General features: G+C 40.2%; 3 protein-coding genes across 6 annotated transcripts; 2 read left to right on the top strand and 1 right to left on the bottom strand.

The window, feature by feature from the left end:
- The first annotated feature begins 528 nt into the window (after nucleotides 1–528).
- Nucleotides 529–6030, top strand: LOC117257975 (F-box only protein 6-like). Its single transcript, XM_033628410.2, has 6 exons — nucleotides 529–921; nucleotides 2493–2742; nucleotides 2850–2964; nucleotides 3060–3155; nucleotides 4611–4746; nucleotides 4844–6030. The coding sequence occupies exons 1-6, from the start codon at nucleotides 847–849 to the stop codon at nucleotides 4988–4990; spliced, it is 819 nt and encodes a 272-aa protein (XP_033484301.1). The 5' UTR covers nucleotides 529–846; the 3' UTR covers nucleotides 4991–6030.
- A 1764-nt stretch (nucleotides 6031–7794) lies between these two features.
- LOC117258160 (F-box only protein 6-like) lies at nucleotides 7795–14614 on the top strand. Its single transcript, XM_033628731.2, has 6 exons — nucleotides 7795–8438; nucleotides 9422–9671; nucleotides 10994–11105; nucleotides 11210–11305; nucleotides 12649–12784; nucleotides 12883–14614. The coding sequence occupies exons 1-6, from the start codon at nucleotides 8343–8345 to the stop codon at nucleotides 13027–13029; spliced, it is 837 nt and encodes a 278-aa protein (XP_033484622.1). The 5' UTR covers nucleotides 7795–8342; the 3' UTR covers nucleotides 13030–14614.
- Nucleotides 14488–19951, bottom strand: LOC117258161 (cell division control protein 42 homolog). 4 transcript variants are annotated; one of them, XM_033628733.2, is made up of 6 exons: nucleotides 19817–19951; nucleotides 19135–19274; nucleotides 18958–19030; nucleotides 18741–18850; nucleotides 16842–17039; nucleotides 14488–15995 (listed from the first exon to the last, which is right to left on the bottom strand). In XM_033628733.2, exons 2-6 carry the CDS (start codon nucleotides 19237–19239, stop codon nucleotides 15906–15908), a joined length of 576 nt encoding a protein of 191 aa, XP_033484624.1. In that variant the 5' UTR covers nucleotides 19240–19274; nucleotides 19817–19951; the 3' UTR covers nucleotides 14488–15905. The 4 variants fall into 4 exon arrangements, with proteins under 4 accessions (XP_033484624.1, XP_033484623.1, XP_033484625.1 ...); XM_033628732.2 differs by having other exon boundaries at nucleotides 14488–16672; XM_033628734.2 differs by having other exon boundaries at nucleotides 14488–16672; nucleotides 19135–19271; nucleotides 19817–19945.
- Between the last annotated feature and the right edge of the window lie 628 nt (nucleotides 19952–20579).

The following is a 20579-nucleotide window of genomic DNA, read 5'->3' on the forward strand; positions in this document are numbered from 1 at the left end:
TTTTTTTCTTCGGGTACTCCAGCTTCCTCCCACAGTCCAAAGACATGCAGGTTAACTGGTGACTCTAAATTGCCTGTAGGTGTGAATGTGAGTGTGAATGGTTGTCTGTCTCTATGTGTCAGCCCTATGATAGTCTGGTGACCTGTCCAGGGTCTACCCTGCCTCTCGCCCAATGTCAGCTGGGATAGGCTCCAGCCCCCCAACAAGATAAGCAGTTACAGAAAATGAATGAATGAATCAGGCCCCTTCACCTCACGGACTCCAGTGCAACTGCCTGCACTGTCTATATTTACGCCCCTGCCCTGGTGATGGTGATGTAGGCTTTTGACATTATTTTAATAGCATATGACAGATTTAAGCAGCTGTGTGCAAAATTACAAATCATCACTCAACCCTCTTTCAGCTGCAGACGTGTCACTGAGTAAACGCATTAAAGTCATAGATTAAAGTTTTAAAATATCCGCTTGTTGTGGAGCATGTGATCCCACACTTTCTCCGCCCACGCTTCTTACGTCCAGCCGCCCCGGAGTAAAGAACGAGCGCACCCTTGACAAACTGACAGGAGTGGCCATATGTGCTCTACATCTCTATAAGTGTTTTATTCATTCAACGAGAGAATAAGAGGTAATTTCCTAAACTTTGACTGAGATGCTACAGCCCTCCTCGCAGTGTCGGTGTCTGTAACGTTACTCCGAAATGCACTTCCGTGTTCTGTGACGTTTGCGCACTTAACAGAGCAGTAACAGCTGACAGGAGGAGGCCGAGAAACCAAAACACTGATATAGGCTACGTATAGTGGCATAAAGGCTGTGGCCCGGCGGTGTCCTGAGCGTAAAGAGGAAACTTATGAATGAAAGTCGAGGTCTGAGTCCGAAGCAGCCACCAACTGCAGCTACAGCACCGCGTACTTCGCTCCTAACGGTAGGTGTTAAGTGCTCCACTGTTAAAACAACTAATGCAAGGGTTGCACATGACTGCAGGCTGTATGGAGATTACAGCCAGTCTGAGAAATGTAAAGTGAAATACAGGATGGCATAGTCTACACTTAAGGCTGTGCTGCAAGATTATAGTGCAAGAATAAATAAAGTTAATGGAAATGCACATGATATTAGTGTATACCAGCCTGGTGTTTTGGTGTGCATGTATTCAGTAAATGGATTTTTTAGGACTATATTTATTGCATTTTTAACATCAAACACAGAACAGCTTGGACATAACATGGCAAATAGAGGGAGTAGTTGAAAATAAGAAAATGAGAACAGCAACAAACAAACAAATAGTCTATACAGACAAATAACAAGGTTACAAGAGGGCTAGTTTACAGGAAGTGTCCAGAGACTGGCTAAGCCGGTTTAGGAATCCCCTTTAATGTAGAAGATGACAGTGTAGGTCCAATGTACCTTAAATAAGGGCCCCAAACTTTATGAATAGCATACAAGAGATATATTCATTGGGAGCATACTGCATTACAAGATTGTGCCAAGACTTGTTTTGTTGGAGCAGCATCCTCAGTCCAGAAGAGCAGAATATTTTTCCTGGCAGCAAAAGTCAAAAGATTGAAAAGTCTCTTGTGTTTGATATTTGTAATATGACCATCCAGGAATCCAAGTAAGAGGCACATAGGGCCCAATTCTATTTGAACACCAAATATAACAGACAGTTCATTTACAATACCAGACCAACGGCTTTGCAGCTTCACACATAGCCAAAACAGTGACTGTAGTTACACGTACAGCAGAGAGAAGGAATATTAGCATCCATTTTATCTTTGAGAGCAGGTCATATATATGTGCGGTGTACAATTCTGAACTAAGAAGATTTGGTTCGATTACACATGGATATAGAGAATGGAAATGTTTAATGTGCATGTGTCACAATTGCTAGGCAGACTGTAGGTAGTTTTGTCCATGCAGGAGGATGCAAATGTGCAGGGCAATGCAAATGGTTCACAGAGGACAATGTGAGGAGGATACACAGCAGTCAGGGCGCACTGTTCACAATCCTGATGGCCTGAGGAAAGACGCTTTTTATTGCCTCTTTGTTGGACTTGTGGCTACGGAGACGCCCAACATAAAGCGGCTGAGAAAAAGCTCATATTTGACTTTCCTTTGAATGCAACTGGACTGCATGTTGCATGGGATCATTGTGTGCACTATTTGTCACCTGTAAACCGTGCAACTTGGCCATCATAAATATTTTTACTCTTTTAGCTGGTTGATCATGAACTTTTTTCTTCTTACTAGTGAGAAGTCCCACTTTAAATACATCAATGTATATAGATGCCTTAGAGCAATGAAATCAGCTTATGTTTTTTAAAAACTATGTGTTACCTACCCTTTGTTTTAAACGTGCCTGTTCAATAGTAGTAAGGATAGACTTGTAGTTTATATGGATATGTAAGCAGTAGTGGGCATTTTTCCAAAGAAGGTACTGGAAAACGAAACACATTGCACAGGGTTTGATCTTCTCTGTGTCCTTTTTCTTGCTTTCAGATGTTCCCCGTTCCTCTGGAGATCTTTGAGGAGATCTTCCTGAGTCTTCCTCCCCATCAGGTGGTACATGTTTGTCGGTTAGTGTGCCATCAGTGGAAAGAAGTGGCTGACAGTGAGTCCCTGTGGAAAGAAAGATGCAGAAGAGAAGGATATCGCCTCCGCGATGCCTCCAAAATAGCCAAAGACTGGAGATTGTTTTACTTCTTGTGCAAGAAGAGGAGAAATCTTCTCAAGAATCCAAGAGGAGAACGTAAGAAGCCACGGGAGTGACTGCACACAACAAGGCCGTTGTTTTCCTGATGTACAAATTAGCACGACAACATTATTTCTGTCACAACCCTCCTTTTGTTTGTACAGAGGACCTGAGCGGCTGGCAGATTTTAGAGAATGGTGGTGATAAATGGGCTCTGCACGATCTTAGAGTGCCTCATCCAGACGAGACGGTCCAGAAGAACTTTGTGACCTCTTTCTGGTGAGTATTCACCTGGGGAGATGCAGAAAATATGGCATTAATTTTATTTTGTATTTCCATATTATGTAGCAGCTGAGACAATTTCTGTTCTCCAGGATGTGCAGGAAGTCTCAGCTGATCGATCTGGAGAAGGAAGGTTACAACCCATCATTTATGGATTATTTCCAGCCAGACATCAGAATATCGGATTGGTAAGAAAAATTAACATCAAGTGAAACAGTACAAACACTGCACTCCACCCGGGCTCAAACCAGGAACCAATGCTAACCACTTCACCACCGTGCTGCCCAGTATTACTATTTATATGGTGGATTTAGCAAATTGGAGAAGTGAGCATTTTTCTGCAAAGATCGTGGGACATTTAAGCAGCACAACTAAAAAGCTGTAGTTACAAACTTAACAGCAGAAACAGAACTGAAATAATGATGTCAGTCCTCATAACTTGGTGCAGGTGGTGGCAGGAAACATCAGATTGATAGTAAATAAGCAGATACACTGCACAAAAGAGGGCTGAAATGCTTCTTCTTTGAATTTAGTCTTCACTTGAAATGTTATTATATATTCTAATTATTCATATGGAGATATCTGTTTATAGACATTAGTTAACAATGACAGTGCAGAGAAGAGGAAGTCTTGGCCCAGATATCCGCTGGCTACATCGTCCGTCCGTCCATTTTCATGCGCTTATCCAGGGCCAGGTCGTGGGGGCAGCAGGCCAAGCAAAGCACCCCTGACGTCCCCCTCCACCGCAACGCTTTCCAGCTCCTCCTGGGGGACCCCAAGGCATTCCCAGGCCAGATGAGATATGTAATCCCTCCAGTGTGTTGTGGGTCTGCCCCAGGCCCTCCTACCAGTTGGACATGCCTGGACCACCTCCAGCAGGAGGCACCCAGGAGGCATCCTGATCAGATGCCTGAACCACCTCAACTGACCCCTTTCGATGCGAAGGAGCAGAGGCTCTACTCCGAGCTCCTTCTGGATGTCTGAGCTCCTTGCCCTATCTCTAAGGCTGAGCCCAGCCACCTCACGAAGGAAACTCATTTCTGCCGCTTGCATCCACGACCTCATTCTTTCGATCACTACCCAGAGCTCATTACCATAGGTGAGGGTTGGGATGTAGATGGACCAGTAAATCTAAAGCTTCCCCTTCCGGTTCACCTCCGTCTTCATCATGACGGTCTGGTGCAGCGCCTGCATCACAGCAGAACCCGCACCAAACTGCCGATCTATCTCAAGCTCCATTCTACCCTCACTTGTGAACAAGACCCCGAGATACTTGAACTCCCTCGCTTGAGGCAATAACTCTCCCCCAACCTGGAGTGGGCAATCCACTGGTTTCTGACAGAGAACCATGGCCTCAGATTTGGAGGTGCTGACTCTCATCCCAACAGCTTCACACTCTGCTGCACACCGCCCCAGTGCATGCTGGAGGTCACGGTGTGATGAAGCCAACAGCGGACCAGAAGCTCCAAATTATTGGAGAGACTAAATCATCACCAGACTCATAACAAACCCTATGAGTTTTTTTAAAAGAAATGTTTCCAATTATTTTTTTCAAAATAGCATCTAAAACATGAAACCAATGCTACATTCAACACTGTATATGTAATCACTGAAATCTGACATCTGTGTATCTGTTATACCAGGTATTCACCAAGAAGTGATTGTGGCTGTATATATGAGATCCGTGTCGAGCTGCTGAATCAAAGAAAAAAGCCTGTCCAGACGTTTGCACCTGAGACTATAAAGTTTGAGCAGTGGAGTGTGGAGAGATGGAATCAGGTATGAACAGAGCACGAGACATTCATTATTTCAATGATGTTTAGAGGAGAAACGAAGCCCCGGGACAAGCCTATACTTATCGATATGTGTTTTTCAGATGACCCATGTATTCCAGAATTATGGACCAGGAGTGAGATACATCCGTTTTACCCACGGAGGCAAAGACACACAGTACTGGAAGGGATGGTATGGTATACGCCTCACTGACAGCTGTGTTGAGATATGTCCAGCAATGGACACATAGGGATTTATTAAATGCCTGCTTCCTGCCTTTACCTGAAATTGCACCTGTTCCAGTCATATTTGCCGTGTATAATCTGCATTTATTTACCATGTACAAAGAATGCTTCTCTGTGGTTCAAAACCAAAGACTGTCTTTTTGAGTTTTTATTATTACACTTGCAAGCGAGCACAGTCAAACCATCGACAGAGTTTCCAGGCTGAGATCACAATTTCTCCTTATTCCTGTAGCTTTTTTATACATATACTGTGGTGAGGTCACTGTGACATGAGTGACAATATCCCTGTCTACCTACGCACATAGTCTGCAGCTGCGTCTTTGATGCTGTGGCTCCATCTTTGATGCACTGGGTGATGTTTGGCTGATGAGCCAGCAGACAGTACCCCCTAACTTGTATTATGCTTCACACCTGTTCCATGAGAACAATGTAGCTGTAGCTGGTTTAATAAAGACAATGTCTGTCTATATGTCAGAGTATTAGGTCACTCGAAGGTCAATGCTGCGAATGGCTGTAAGTCTGTGTCTTTTTCCAGCTGTTCTCCATCTGCAAAATTATGAATACACTCTGTGCATTTACAGTAGCAGAGCACACACACACACTTGGTGCTACAAGAGGTGCAGCAGTACTGAAGGGTAATTATCCACATCACCTTCCCAAGAGAGCCTCATACCAATATTTTTGCAGCCAGGACATTGCTGCCACAGTCAGCACATATCCGTCCAATTTTAAAAACCTGTATTTCTCATGAAGAAATTTACATTCAAGCCTAAATCATTTGGTTATTTACCCTGAAGTATTGTTGCCTGACAGCCGGTCATGAAATTTGTTAGGACAGTTTGCTGTATTAAGCTTTGCAGAATGCTCTGTGCAATTTTTGCCTTTGGGTCGTCCCAAATGAAAGGTGGTGTGATGGTAACACATTGTAAGTCGCATGAAGGCATCAGTGGAACAGTGAAGTGCAGCAACTTGACCACATCGCAAATAAAATGTATCTTCTCAGTATTACGTTGTCACCAAAAAATAAACAGTCTGTTGTGTTCAACTTCTGATGTTGCTTATGTTTTATTGTTTCTTTTGACTGATTTTTTTTTACTGTTTTTATGACCTGTTTATCCCTGTAAAGCACTTTCATATTGATCTGTCAAATTTGCTACATTAAATAAACTTTACTTATTTACTTCATGCAAATTTCCTTCACATTGCTGCTTTGTATTGTTCAGTAATGTATGAGGTGTAATGCACAACTGTTTTCTGTTCTAATCAAAATCCTTTATCTTTTACATTCATCAGTCCCATGTCTGCTCTGGAACTATAAACAGTACTTTACTAACTTCATTTATGTAACTAATTCAGTCAGTTTACTGTATTTAAAATTAGTCTTAACATTTATCTTACTGCTGGATTATTGTTTTAGCTTTAGCACAAATGAAATACAGAACAATGTTGGTGTCAAACTGAAAAAACATCAAAACTCTGAGATAACTTATAACTCTTATTTAATTACAGCTCATAAACGCACACATTTGATTTTAATCAGTGATGTTATGTGACCTTACACGTATATTTCAATTTACAGTAACTACATTTATGATTGACTACTTTTAATGGAGTCTAAATGTTTCGTACATTTCCTGTAACATTCAAATTTAAATTGATTCGCACCATCCTCTCCTCCTAAACTCTGTCCTATCATCCTCACATTTAATAGAAAAATCAATATCATTATTATTATTATTATTGTTATTGTTATATCTTCAGTTGATTTTTTTTAATTGAGCATTTTGAGAGCATACAAACAAAAGCATAAATATAGAACATCTCATAAAGGATGTACCATTCTATACAAATACTGAGCAAAATAATAGTCAACCTTGATGGAGATGAAGAGAAATAAATAAAATAAAATAGACAAGGGGAGATTTTTATATATATATATATATATATATATATATATATATATATATAAATAAGAATTATAAAAAAGCAAGTTAATAGATTAAAACACCAGACGTACAAAAATGACAAAGTGGAGCAAAACGTTGAGATCCAAAACAAGGACCATAACTCAAAACAAGAATTGAGAAAAAAATCAACACTCACCACAGTTCAATAAAGTCATTTAAAAACCAGTTAAAAGAGGACTGATTATTCCTAAACTTGCTTCAATAAATATAGTATATGCCCATTTGATTTCAAATTATCCATATGAAAAAAAAGTAAGAATTATCAAATATTGGAAACATCATAAAACTTCAGTGATAACCAATTTTTCATGTCAGACTGACAAATAAGTAAAGAAATAAAGAAAAAAATGAAACTGAACTTTACTAAAATAAAATAAAATAAAACAAAATAAAATTAAAAGTAATTAAATTAAAAAAACGTGCGCTCCAAGGTTCCTTCATTCTCACCCCAGAAGGCACAGGGGCGACCTCGAATATAAACATTTTCTTAAGAAACACAGCTGTTGGATAAATCGTATGAATTACCTTAAAATTAGTTTCTTCAATTTTGGGGGGAACAGGCCACCTAATAAACAAAGAATATGCTTTATTTATAATAGATAAGATCAATGACCCTGGGACGTGTAATAAACAGCCTAGATTTCAACACAGTATTAATAAACTTGTAATTACATGTCTTATTTTGCGGGTTATAATCTTTAATAACTACATGTGTATCTTGAGTTGATGCTCAGCTTTAATTCAGGGGCTGCTCTGGCCTCGCCCACAGAGATGACACATACCGGAAGTTTTCTTAAAGAAGGGATTCTACAGGAGTCGCTATGTATTCTACCCGGCGTGCACAGAAATTCACGGAGGTGGGCGGAGTTAGCAGCAGAACTGACGCTCCTCAGCTTCCCTGTTGGTGTGTGGAGTACTAACGTAAAACTTAGCTCTCCAATATTGCGAGCTACGACGTTCAGCTGTCGTACAGGGCTTTTTTGCTGATTTATTTTTGTGTTTAATGTCGCCTCCGCATCTGACGTGTAACTTAAGTATGCTTGGGTAAATAACGAGCGCTGCCTCCGCCAAACGCTGGGAATAGTAACGTCTTTTGGGGGATTCGCATGACACAGGGTAACCGAAAGTGACTGTCACCTCTTAAATTTAGAGTTACTGGAAACGTTGAAGCTGCTTTTACTTCACTTTCTATATCACGAGTGTTTTTACTTAGAGCTGCACTTCCGTGTTGTGTGCTGTCCGATATAAATAACAGCCAGATACGTGATAGTGTAGCTATATAAACCATTACACACACACAGGTGTATCTTTACCAAGGGGTCGACAGGGGTTGGGTATATCTGGCTGTATCACCTTGAGAACACATCAGTAGCCTGGGTCTGTCCCAGGCATGAAGAGGAAAGCTAAAGGCATGGGTGCAACTCTCAGCTATGGTTCAACCTCAAGTCGGAATGTGTCTTCAGCTGCAGGACAGTCACAGGAAAATGTAAGTGTTTCTCATGATTTCCGACTCTGACTAATTGCTGGAAGAGCTTCACATGACTGCAGAGAATGGAAACAGTCTATATCAAGTGACCTTTGGTTACAAGTTTGAACTCGGCTAGTGAAATTTTGAGAGCAGGCAGGCCATGCAGTGTGTATAAGACACAAGCATAGGGTGCGCTGTTTTATAATTTTCAACCACTGTATTAAAATCTGGCATAAACTAGCAAGCTGTTTAGTAATATACTATTGATCTTATAAACTGACTATGGTCCTGTCAGAGTTTTGAGGCTTTTATTTTTGGCTTCATTTTGGTAGATGGGTTAAAAATAAACCAAAAACGAGTATTTTTCATCAGCTTTATGTGTTTTTTTAAAGCATTTATTTAATTCTAGATTTTTTGCTGAACATGGTCAGTGTTGGAGAATGTGTGGTAACATGTCTGCTGGTAGTTTCCATATTTTTGGGAGTGGGAGTGTCCTAACATTCCTTCTTACTGGGCAGATCAGATCAACAATGAGTTCAGAACTGGATTTTAGCTTCAGTGTAATGTATTTGGGAAATGTGCCAACTGGGCTAACAAAGCAGGAAATATATTTATTACAAATACCACTAGCCCATTGTAAAAAAGCAATAACCAGGAAATGGCAAAGTGAAGAGTCTCAAACAACCTCTGAGTGGATCAAAATAGTTATGGAAATTTATGTCATGGAACAACTAACTTTTTCTCTGAGACATGCCACTAAAAAAAGTCAACCTTTGTGATTTTAAAGGACGATCATGGACATTATCCGTGATACAATGTTACCTTGCTTCTTTCATTTTCTGTTTTACAAGATGTTAAGCATTTCACCTTTACACACACACCTTTTGTTAGTTGTGTAAGTGTGATTATGTAAGCAGTGAGAGGTTCGTTGGTCCAAAGCTTGAAAACTTCAGATTATCCAGGGTTTGATCTTATCTGTGTCCTGTCTGTTTTCTTTCCAGCTGTTCGATGTTCCCCTGGAGATCCTGGAGGAGATCTTCCTGAGTCTTCCTCCCCATCAGGTGGTTCGTGTTTGTCGGTTAGTGTGCCATCAGTGGAAAGAAGTGGCTGACAGTGAGTCCCTGTGGAGAGAGAGATGCAGAAGAGAAGGATATCGCCTCCGCAATGCCTCCAGAATACCCAAAGACTGGAGGTTGTTTTACTTCTTGTGCAAGAAGAGAAGAAATCTTCTCAAGAACCCAAGGGCAGAACGTAAGAAGCCACAGGACTAACTTTACGTGTGTTAAAGGAATACGTTACCTACAAAATTATCATTGTACATCAGTAAGGCCTCGATCATTGAAAATGTTGAGGCAGGCAGAGGGCGAGAGGTTGTCAGCAAATAGTTTGTTGGGCACAGAAAGGGAGATCTGTGTGGGTACATGAGACCCCAAAAAAGAGGGTGGATCACGGGGAGCGCCACCAGTTCGTTCAGGAGCTTCGCCTCAATTATAGCCATTTCAGGTACTTAAATATGCTTCCACGCCTGCTGTTTTAACTGCAGTTTGTAAAGTTGTATAGCTTTGGGTATCCAAAAACTGCTACCACCAGTTTCTCCTCCATTGTTTACCAACTGTAAACTTGTTTTCGTGACCACCACACAAGGCCCACCTCTTAAATCGTCCAATTGAACAATGGAAAAGAAGTGGAGATGGTGTGAGACACTTTTCCTCTCTGAGTTGAAATTTTTTTTTCAACTCGAGGAGTTCAGAGTGCTCTGGCAAAAATGTCAGGCATGTAGGAATATAAAACCAGCAAGCAAAAAGCTTCATTTTCATTAAAAACTATTGCAAAAAGCCGCATCCAGCTGCTAAAATGCTTTCTGCGTGATCAGGGCCTTACTCACCCTGGGTTCATTGTATTCATGAAGAAAACTTTGGGTTTTTTTTTGCATGCCTCTACGGTGAACAAAATATCCAAAAATGGTGAAAGTTCGTCATGAATTTAATTTAACAGCAAAATGGTACTATATCATCCGTTTACCAACTCTCACTCAACTTGTGCAGTATAATTAAAGTCTCACTAATCCAGTCGTATGCTCAGCACTTCCCAGACACATGCATTTTCGCTAAAACCTTACAATTTAAAACAGTCTCGTGCAAATGTGTAGGGCGCCTGGACAAGCATATGGATTTGAACTCTGCTCAGTGGAATACCTGAGCAGAGTTCAAATGCTTATATGTGTAAGGGTTTTAAATTGTAAGATTTTAGAGAATGGATAATACTGCATGAGTTGTGTGAGAATTTGTTAACTGATGTTTTGATATATTTTTGTGGTTGTTAAGATGCAGCCCCCTTTTCGCTTTAATTCATCAAAAAAAACTCCTCCATTTTTTGATTCTTTATTTACCATGAAGGCGTGCGAGAAAATCAATTTTTCTCCACAATATTAAACGTAACACAGGTTGAGTATTTGATATACAAATGATCATTTTGTGAGTGAAGCTTTCCTTTAAGTCCATTATTTTCCTACTGAGCAACAAATTAGTTCTACAAAATAACCGATCTCACAACCCCCGTCTTTGTTTTCACAGATAAAATGAAGAACTGGCAGATGGAGAATGATGGCAATGATTGGAATGTAGAAGAAGTCATGGAGCCGCATCCAAATGAGATGGTCAAGAAAAACTTTGTGACTTCCTACATGTGAGTATTCACCAGCAGTGATCCAGAAAACATACAGCAATTATATGATACGCTATATTTTTATCATGTAGAAGCTAGAGCCTTGTCTGTTTTTTTTTCTGTAGGATGTGCAGGAAGTCTCAGTTGATTAATTTGGAGCTGGAAGGGTACAACCCATCTTTCATGGATGACTTCCAGCCAGACATCAAAATATCTGATTGGTGAGAGGAACACACATGAAATACTCTCACAATTTAACAACAACAATAATAATAATATTAATAATTCTTAAATTGATGGCAGATTGAATCAGTTACAAACACAATCAGGATTTGATAGTCAGTTATTTTGCTGCTAAAAACCATATTAGTAACAAAAATATTAAGTACTAAATTTAAAAAAAATGTTCCAAATAGATTAATCAAAATTTAATTTACAAACCTTGAAAAAAAATCTGTCTCTATCTATCATAATCCATGCCTAAATAATATCAAATTAAAGGAGCATTTAGTGGCTGCACAGTGTTGCAGTGGTTAGCATTGTCACCTCACAGCAAGAGGGTTCCTGCTCCGCATCAGCGTGGGTTTTCTCCGGGTACTCCAGCTTCCTCCCACAGTCCAAAGACATGCAGGTTAATTGGTGACTCTAAATTGCCCATTGTCTGTCTCTGTGAGTCAGCCCTGTGATAGTCTGGTGACCTGTCCAGGGTCAGCTGGGATAGGCTCCAGCCCCCCATGACCCCCAACAGTTTGTCAAAGTGTGGATCAGTTACATCTCTAGTCTTTCTTCTTTGTTCTGTGTACTGAGTCATTATTTGATTTTACTCTCAAAATAAACATATTTAGTCGTCGCATAGTGCAACACAGAACATACACTGATCAGCCAAAACATGGAATCCACTGACAGGTGAAGTGAATAACATTGATCATCTCGTTACAATGCAATGTGCTGCTGGCAAAACTTGGGTCATGGCACTTGACACATGCAACCCATCCAAACACTGCTGCAGTTGAAGTACACATCCCTATTGTAACGCCACTCCCTGATGGCAGTGGGCTCTCCCAGCAGGACAGTGCCCCATGCCACACTGCAAAAACTGCTCAGGAATGGCCAGAGGAACATGACTCAACACGTTGACCTGGCCACCAAATTCCCCAGATACCAATACAGGGACGTGCCAGTATGCCACCTGGCAACCCACAGGACTGAAAAGGTCCACTGCCAATGTCCTGTTGCCAGACACCACACGACCTCTCGGGGGTGTCCATGCCTCAGAGCCAAGTCTGTTCCAAAGAAGCCCCAGAGTGGATCGGAATACCTCTGGGGTACTGGAACATCCCATGTATCCTTACTTAGGAATTTTGTGGCCAGGTCGATGCCTTGAGCTGAGTCATTTTTGCCAAACAAGGATTAACATAAGCTGCTGTTACTAAAAGAAATGAACATATACAAAGCTGTAATTCAGTCCGCCAATGAATAGTGCTGAAAAAAACTGGACAATGATTGAATCTAATTGCTGACCCCTGATCTGTGTGCACATGCTTTTGCGTCTGTGTTTAATTAGGTATGCGCCACGATGGGATTGTGGCAGTCAATATGAGATCCATGTAGAGTTGCTAAATCAAAGAAAGCAACCCGTTCAGAAGTTTGCTCCTGAGACGGTTTACTTTCAGCAGTGGAACGATCAGAAATGGAATCAGGTATGTACAAAAGCATGACGCATTAATTAGCACAGTGAGGTTCGGAGGAGGCACAAAGCTCAAGGACAACTCTAGATTTACTGATGTGTATTTTTCAGATGACCCATGTATTCCGGAACTATGGACCAGGAGTGAGATACATCCGTTTTACCCACGGAGGCAAAGACACACAGTACTGGGCAGGATGGTACGGAATTCGTGTTACTGACAGCTGCGTTGAGATATGTCCAGCAATGGACACATAGTTCTGCGGGATTCATTTAACGCCTGCTTCCTGCCATCGCCTGAAATTGCAAAGTTGCACCTTGTCTTATTTTCCTTGTATAACCTGCAGCCATTTTACATGTTGAAGGAAAGTTTCTTTGGGTAAAAAATTAAAAATAATATCATTTATTTTACTCAAAGGTCCAGTGTGTAGGATGTAGGGGCATGTATTGGCAGAAATGGAATATAATATTCATAACTATTTTCAATAGTTTATAATCACCTGAAAGTAGGACTCAGTATGTTTTTGTTACCTTACAGTAAACCATGTATCTACATATGGAGAGGGCCCTCCATGTTGTTGTACAGTAGCCCAGAATGGACAAATTTGCGTCTTTGTGTCAGCCACCATAGTTCTCCTACACATTCTACGCACACAGGAGAAATTTCACTTCTGCAACCTCAGAGATAGATGCCACTAAATCCTACAAACTAGAGCCTTAAATTAAATATTATTATTACCCTGCATGGCATCTGTTGATTATTTCAAAAATGATGTCTGTGGGTATTTCCCCATGTTTCCAGGAGAGCCTCATGTCTTTGCAGTGAGGTTAGCTGTTTGAATACCGAAACCTCATTATGGCCTGGCCCCTCAGAAACGCAGCTCAGCCTTACTTTCAATTTTTCCCAGTGGCCGTTGTGGTATTGCAGAAAAAAAAAATCCCCTGCAGCTCACAAAGAATTTCCCCCATGGACTGACTTTGCAAAAGAAATGCCTGTAAAACTGTTGACAGGATACCTCGAACTGCTAACAAGTTCAATTATGACTCTTTCTATTATTCATTTTTGATCCATAGAGGATAAATTAGGCATATGAGCAGTTCCATAGAACTGGACAGGTGCCATCTTAGAGTCCGGTGTTATGTTTTTATACATCTATAATCATGATTCCTGAGACCACAGCAGTTTGTACCTTTGAAAAGAGCCATATCACAAGCACTTTCAGAAAACAGTAGATTTACAACATTCCTTACTTTAAATGAATGTACACGTAAGTCTGAGTTTAATCGTTTTCTGTTGGGTGTTTTTTGTACGCCATCTTCTTGTGGAAATTTTAGGACAAGATGCCATATACAGTACCAAGGCAGCTTTACAGAACAGGGTGAACTATCTGGCACTCATGTTTGTTTGCTTCTCGGTTATATTCACTGAGAGGTGGGGTGAGAACAGTTATATGAACGCATCAGTGAGTGCAGAGTGATGGCAAGAAAAAGTGTCAGGAAGTTTGTCTCTCTGTTTTTAAGAGATTTTGTCGATACATGCTATTGTGACACTGCAGTACTGCTATATAACAAGCCTTAAAGGAAACTTTTTTTTGTACTGCTCTTTAATGTGTACATTGTGATGTTGAAATTTTGTAATACACTACATCATCTGTGGAAAATTTATACAAGTTCATAAGCTTTATTTGTGTAACCATGAAGCCAGACAACAACATGTAGTATTTGAAGTTAGGTTTATTCATAATACTGGTTTATTGTGATGCTTTATCACAAGCAAGATACAGTACAACTTTAATGTCAATTTGAATAAAAACCAAAGAGTCCAAGAAACTCATTCTCTCAACATCGTCCTGGTTGTTTTGATTTCAGTGTCGCCTCAGCTCCTCTAAATCTCTGGATAAGTAATCCACACATTGTATTCAGTCAATAAGTTATGAGTTACACTCACTATATTTACAGATCAAATTCAAGCCCATCATCCAGGCATGGTTATAGCAAAAGACAAATGCAAATAGTGCTAGTTCAATCACTCAAAAATCTTCACAGGGTTTCAGACTATGTATAGCATTTTTTAAGAACTGTCACAACGTGTTACTATCTGACTTCAGCAGCGAGTATGTTCGGTTTTACAAAATAGTTCATTAGCCTGGGGTTATAGGCGGAATTGCTCCTCCAAAGTTCGGCTTACTGCAACTTTTGAGAAGCACTCAGGACACACATCACCTTCTTGTTAACTCACATCTATCACAAAAAAAATAAATGACTGGGAAACGGTTGTGCTCCTTGCATGTTAATTAATAGTGGCTGTGACTTCCGATGGAGCATTAACATTAAATTTAAAACTCCATACATTTCCTATTTCTTTGTCAGCTCCTGCGGATCTCTACTTTGACACGTGTCAATTTATCAGGTTATGTTTTGGCAAACTAGAGGTACGATCGAGCCTAGCCTAGATATGTCATATTTCGTCAAATATTTCTTAGATCCGCCCGGAGGCTGTGTTGACATTGAACATGAAATTATGTAAAAAAAAAAAAAAAAAAAAAAAAAAAGGAGTAAAATACACCAACTTTTATAACCCTTTGAGAAGTGTGTCGCTCTATAAATGTCTGGAAAATAACATGAGTTCTATGACGATTCAGTTTCATCCACATGCAGTCTTACACGAGAGTTGAACATATTGTATAAACGAACAACTGTAAGGGACGTACTTGAAAAGTAAATAAAAAAAGTAGGATAAACTAAGACATAAGTGAAGCAACTCACTAACCAACATTATCGGCTTGTTTGTGTTTAGCAGGGTAATCAATAAAACAGGAATTCTATTAAATTACCATTTCATAATCATCTCTTCTGGAATAGCACTTCTGTAAAATGAACTCATAATGTGATCAAAGTTCTGTGTTCACATTATGCGAGACCTTTTCAATGGCATCGAATCATCTCAAACAGCATCAAATGTTAATCGTAAAGTCACGTTCAACACATTGAATATGTATTTAGGTTAAAGTCAGTCAGAATGCAAACATTTCATAATATCTCAACACACGCTGGAATGTGCTTGTGCAACAAACCTCTTCTCAGTACTGCTAACCTAGATTTGGAAACTGGTGTGGAGAAGGCTGCGACGAAACTTAGAGCAGAACGCATTTACGTCTTTTCTTAGGTTCAGGAGGCTCCAGGGCAGCCAGTATTGCCTCATCAAACACATTCTTTAATCCTTTCTGTGGAAATAAAATATTAATATTCAAAACAGGGCTGTGTTCCAAATACAAATTAACATCTGCAGGGAACTAATTGCAAAAGAAGGCTGAGTAGAAATGGAGCAGGGCGATCAAAATTCTCCTTTATTCAAATAACATTATACAAGACTCCTTCATGATCAAGTCATCTGAGTCAAGACAAAAGCTCGTGGAAAATTTTGATGCTGCAGTAGAAAAAAAGGTTATCGCTGTCTGAGGCATAAATGCTTTGTAGGGTACAACTGATGCTGAAGAGCTCAATACTGAGATAATAACAGAATGTCAATTTAAATAACAAAAACAAAACGCAGTCATGTCCAGTTTCACAGACTCGCACACGAGGTGCTGACAAAAGAAGGAAGAACTTAAGATTGGCACTGTTGTTATATCAGGCAGCAGGGGTAACTGTGATTAGGCCAAGTTGAAAAGAAAAGCACGCATGAACAGAAGGGGGAAAAGTTATTGGGCACAAAGTTTAAAAGAGCATCGTGGTTATTTTAGTGACAGACATCTCTTTACAATGAGTAAGCAGCAGACGATCGAGAGGCAAAGCAAGATGCAAGAAGACATCAGAACAAACAGCATTTTCTCTTTCTTTGAGTTTCGGGGGGCTCTAAAGCGGCTAGGATAGCCTCGTCAAATACGTTCTTCAGTCCCCGCTACAGAAAGAGGAAAAGAAGGGAGAAAGACAGGCACATGACACAGCGTTAGATGGAGTTTTTTTAGTCAAATGCTGTTAGCAAGAGACAAGGCAAAGTATGTCCATCCATGTTAGGCAGCACATGCTTTCCACACCAGCTTTACAGGTTGTTTAACGGGAGATCTTACCTGTGTTAAGGCTGAGCACTCGACGTATTTGACTGCCTTAAGGTCTCGAGCCAGCTTTTCTGCTGTCTCAGGGGTGATTGGCTTCTGTTTGTTCTTGGCTAGCTTCTCCACTGTAGAGGGGTCATCACGCAGGTCGATCTGAGTGCCTACCAACAGGAACGGGGTCTTGGGACAGTGGTGAGTTATTTCAGGAACCCACTGCAGAAAACAACACAAAGACAGAACACTCGTCAACAAGAGGCAAACAGACCGGTTTAGGGATTAAGATACACGTAGGATGTTGTGCAAGAAAATGCTATGAAGTCAGTTCTCATGACAGAATTGCTCAAAAAAACAATTTGATTGTTGAAGATAGAGACGAGGATATTGGGTGTTAGGTGACATGGAGGAAGGGTGGTTTTTGGGTGGAGGAAAAAAGGAAGGTGGACATTTTATTTTTTACTTTTAACAGCTGAAACTGGATGGTATGTTAATACAGAGGGAGAAAAGCAGACCTATCGACCTCTCCAATACTCCCCTGTTGGAGAGAATCAGATTTGCTCTGAAGAACGAGTTGGATGACTGTAAAAAGATCTGGACGCCTTCTTTGCCTTTCTGGAAGAATTCTGCACCAAACCTGACTCAAATCATCTGACATCCCCAGAGGAAATGGACTAAAGTGGCGTAATTATTCCTTACATAATCCATCCACCCCACCCACTTTTTTTCTATTACTGCATTTATTTCACTGTATTCTTTACTAGTTCACTTAATGCTAAGTTGTTTATTTTCTGCTCTCTGATGTCTATTTTGGCAGGTTTATCTTCATAATTCTGAAAATGCTTCAATAAAAATTACACGTGGGAAAACCTGTCCAACGTGCTGTCTATACGCTGTAGGAAAAAAGTTCCATTTTGTTTTCCCTTGTCCTTTTCATTGTGAACTGTGCAGTGCTTTGTTTAGTATGACAAAAACAGATACCTATTTTGTAAACATGGCTGATGCACAAAAACTGAGATGGCTGTTCATATGTGAAACATACAAATAAGCCAGTTATCTGAAGAAAGCCTGGGTGAAGAGAGAGGTAATCTGTAGATAATTCATAGTTCCCTATGTCAACAGTTCATTTGGAATATTGTTGTTTGCATTTCCTTTTTCACATCCTTTGTATGTGCAACACCGGAAGATGTACGCAATAAAGTTCTTGTAATCCCATGAGACAATTTCTAACCACCATGACCTAGGCTGCCTATGATAGAGGACTTCCTATTATTAGATGGTCATTAACAAATTAGCCAGATATTTCTGCCTCAGGAAATACGTTCCAAACATTTTGCATATCAGCATGCATGGCTGAATCATATTCATCTGCCTATTGTTTGAAAATTAGTATCAGTGTCACAAGGCCACGGTCTATGGTTTTTGTGTTTGTCTGGCCAAGTTTCTTTCCATATTTTACATTTTAATTACGCCGTTGTCCGTGATCACAGGATCCTGAGTGACTTCCTTCCAGTGTTGTATGACTGAGGCAGCGAGGAGAGAAAAATACTCAATAGCACAATGTGTTGCATTTAGAGTTAAAATCCGTATTTAATGCATCTACTTAAAAGGAAGGGTATCAGATAAACCATTTAACAATTGGTATATTCAGAAATGTTACATGCCTTCCCCTCTATCAGTTTCCTTCTGTTTCAGTAGTTCGACAACGTATTAATAAAAATGCAAAACATTTAACATGTTGTTATTCTTATTTCCCTTTGAATCATTCTGTACACTTAAACTCCTTACTATACTGCTTTACAATCCTCCAATCACTTAATAACATAGACCAGAGTACTATTATATGGGTAAAAATGTGAGGTTTGCTTCATTTCAGATGGTTAGACGGAAAAGGATGTAATTTGGATACTTTCTACTCACCTTTTCTTTAACATTCTCAAATGAAGAAGGTGAAACAACTGAGAAACACACTAAGAAGACATCGGTCTGCGGGTAGCTTAGTGGTCGTAACCTGTCGTAGTCCTCCTGACCTGTGAAGAGACCACACTGGAATTTAGTTTACAGTGTGACAGACTAGTAAACATACTTCATTTCAGGTAGGAATGCAGTTAAATTGAAAGAGTCGAATTAAACGTACCTGCTGTGTCAAATAACCCAAGGGTGTATGGTTCACCCCCGATCATTACAGTTACTGCATAGTTGTCAAAAACCTGTTATACAAGAATGAATGCATGTCACAGTTTGGTAGCGAGAATGTTGAGTTTCTGAGTCATTTTGTCAGCATGCATCTGACTGAAACACATCACTTTCTTACCGTGGGTACATACTCAGAGGGGAATTTGTTGGTGGTGTATGAAATCAATAGGCAGGTTTTTCCCACTGCTCCATCACCCACCACCACACATTTGATAGTCTGCATCTCTGTGCTTTCTGATCCTGCTGGCACGTTAGCTGCTGGGAGAGGTGATAACGCAGTAAATATGTTAGGCTTGTGTTCATAATGTTCCTAAATAGTTGTATGCATCAGTGGCCACCCTTATCAGCTGCTAATGACAGCTGTGATTAAGTAAGGGAGTCTGAGAGGAAAGGCTGTGCTTCCTTGCATTAACTAGTTAAGTGTCACACCCCTAACATTAAGCTAACATTAGCTACTCACTTGCTTCATCACTTTATTACCGTGCTAACTTTTGTATTTGTGAATAAGGTTGTAGGTTAATCGCACGATATCACACTGTGTACTTTAATAAACGCGTAACGACAGTGAAAAATAGTTTGTGTATCGGTCAGCAAGCTATCGCAGTGTTAGCACTCACTAAACAATGCTAGCTGGTAAGCTAGCTTAGCAACCGGCCGGCTAACGTTAGCATGTAAACTAACACAGGTTTCTCGCTGTATCTGAGTCCCAGCTAACAAGGCGAAGCATGAGAACAATACCCGAAGTTGTATTTGTTATCTAACTGCAGGCAGAGACGTCAGGAAATGTGTGCGTTACGTACCAATGTCCCTCCGTGTCTCCGCTAGCTAACGTTAGCCGTCTGTATCGCCGGGCGTTGGCACCAGCGATCAGCAACTTGCTACAGTCGGAGAGAAGCGGAGCCTCCAGGTCCAGACTTCCACTACGACCGTCAAGCTACACACAATTACACCGGACATCACCTTCAAAGTAAAATGTCTGGTATGCGTTGCAAACTGCAAACTCTGAAGATACATAGTACAAGGCAGGTATCAGAGAAGCTATAAAAATGTCATAATTTCATATTTGAATGAATGAATGAATGAATGAATGATAAATGACTTTATTTTGAGATAAAAAAGGAGAAGTGCACACATATAATCCTACCCCCTTGTCAGTATTTATGTCTCATTTAAAAAGGGAAATTGTCAACAACAAGCCCAAACTTATTTACAGCCATTAATATAGATGACTAAACAGCAGCCTTGGATAATAAATATACAAAACCCTTCTCAATCAAGCCCAGATAAATAAATAAACCAACCCATCAGCATCACCCCTCTTCATCTGCTTATCTCCTCAAAATACTAAATTTCTAAAAGGGCTCTATAGTTGTGCTCCCCTTTAATTCCTCATCTAACCCGTTCCGCAAAAGCCACCCCATACAATGAAATGCACATACTTTTCAAGGTTGTACGAACACAATCTTTTTTTAGATTTAATTTTCCTCTTAAATGATATCCCCCTCACTGTCACAAAGCATTTTTTGAATATTGGCCAGAAGCAGATTATTTCTTGCTTTGTAC

Source organism: Epinephelus lanceolatus, chromosome 8 (assembly GCF_041903045.1).
Source record: "Epinephelus lanceolatus isolate andai-2023 chromosome 8, ASM4190304v1, whole genome shotgun sequence".
Taxonomy (NCBI): Eukaryota; Metazoa; Chordata; class Actinopteri; order Perciformes; family Serranidae; genus Epinephelus; species Epinephelus lanceolatus.

What these genes read in the sequence shown, in the direction of transcription:
- LOC117257975 (XM_033628410.2), top strand. Translation starts at nt 847, where the DNA reads ATGAATGAAAGTCGAGGTCTGAGTCCGAAGCAGCCACCAACTGCAGCT. An exon ending in CAAGAATCCAAGAGGAGAAC is followed by an intron (nt 2,743 to 2,849) that starts GTAAGAAGCCAC and finishes TTGTTTGTACAG; the next exon opens with AGGACCTGAGCGGCTGGCAG. An exon ending in GTGTGGAGAGATGGAATCAG is followed by an intron (nt 4,747 to 4,843) that starts GTATGAACAGAG and finishes TGTGTTTTTCAG; the next exon opens with ATGACCCATGTATTCCAGAA.
- LOC117258160 (XM_033628731.2), top strand. Translation starts at nt 8,343, where the DNA reads ATGAAGAGGAAAGCTAAAGGCATGGGTGCAACTCTCAGCTATGGTTCA. An exon ending in CAGGACAGTCACAGGAAAAT is followed by an intron (nt 8,439 to 9,421) that starts GTAAGTGTTTCT and finishes TTTTCTTTCCAG; the next exon opens with CTGTTCGATGTTCCCCTGGA. An exon ending in CAAGAACCCAAGGGCAGAAC is followed by an intron (nt 9,672 to 10,993) that starts GTAAGAAGCCAC and finishes TTGTTTTCACAG; the next exon opens with ATAAAATGAAGAACTGGCAG.
- LOC117258161 (XM_033628733.2), bottom strand. Translation starts at nt 19,239, where the DNA reads ATGCAGACTATCAAATGTGTGGTGGTGGGTGATGGAGCAGTGGGAAAA. An exon ending in CCTCTGAGTATGTACCCACG is followed by an intron (nt 19,031 to 19,134) that starts GTAAGAAAGTGA and finishes CTTGTATAACAG; the next exon opens with GTTTTTGACAACTATGCAGT. An exon ending in AGTGCTCAGCCTTAACACAG is followed by an intron (nt 15,996 to 16,841) that starts GTAAGATCTCCC and finishes TTATTTCCACAG; the next exon opens with AAAGGATTAAAGAATGTGTT.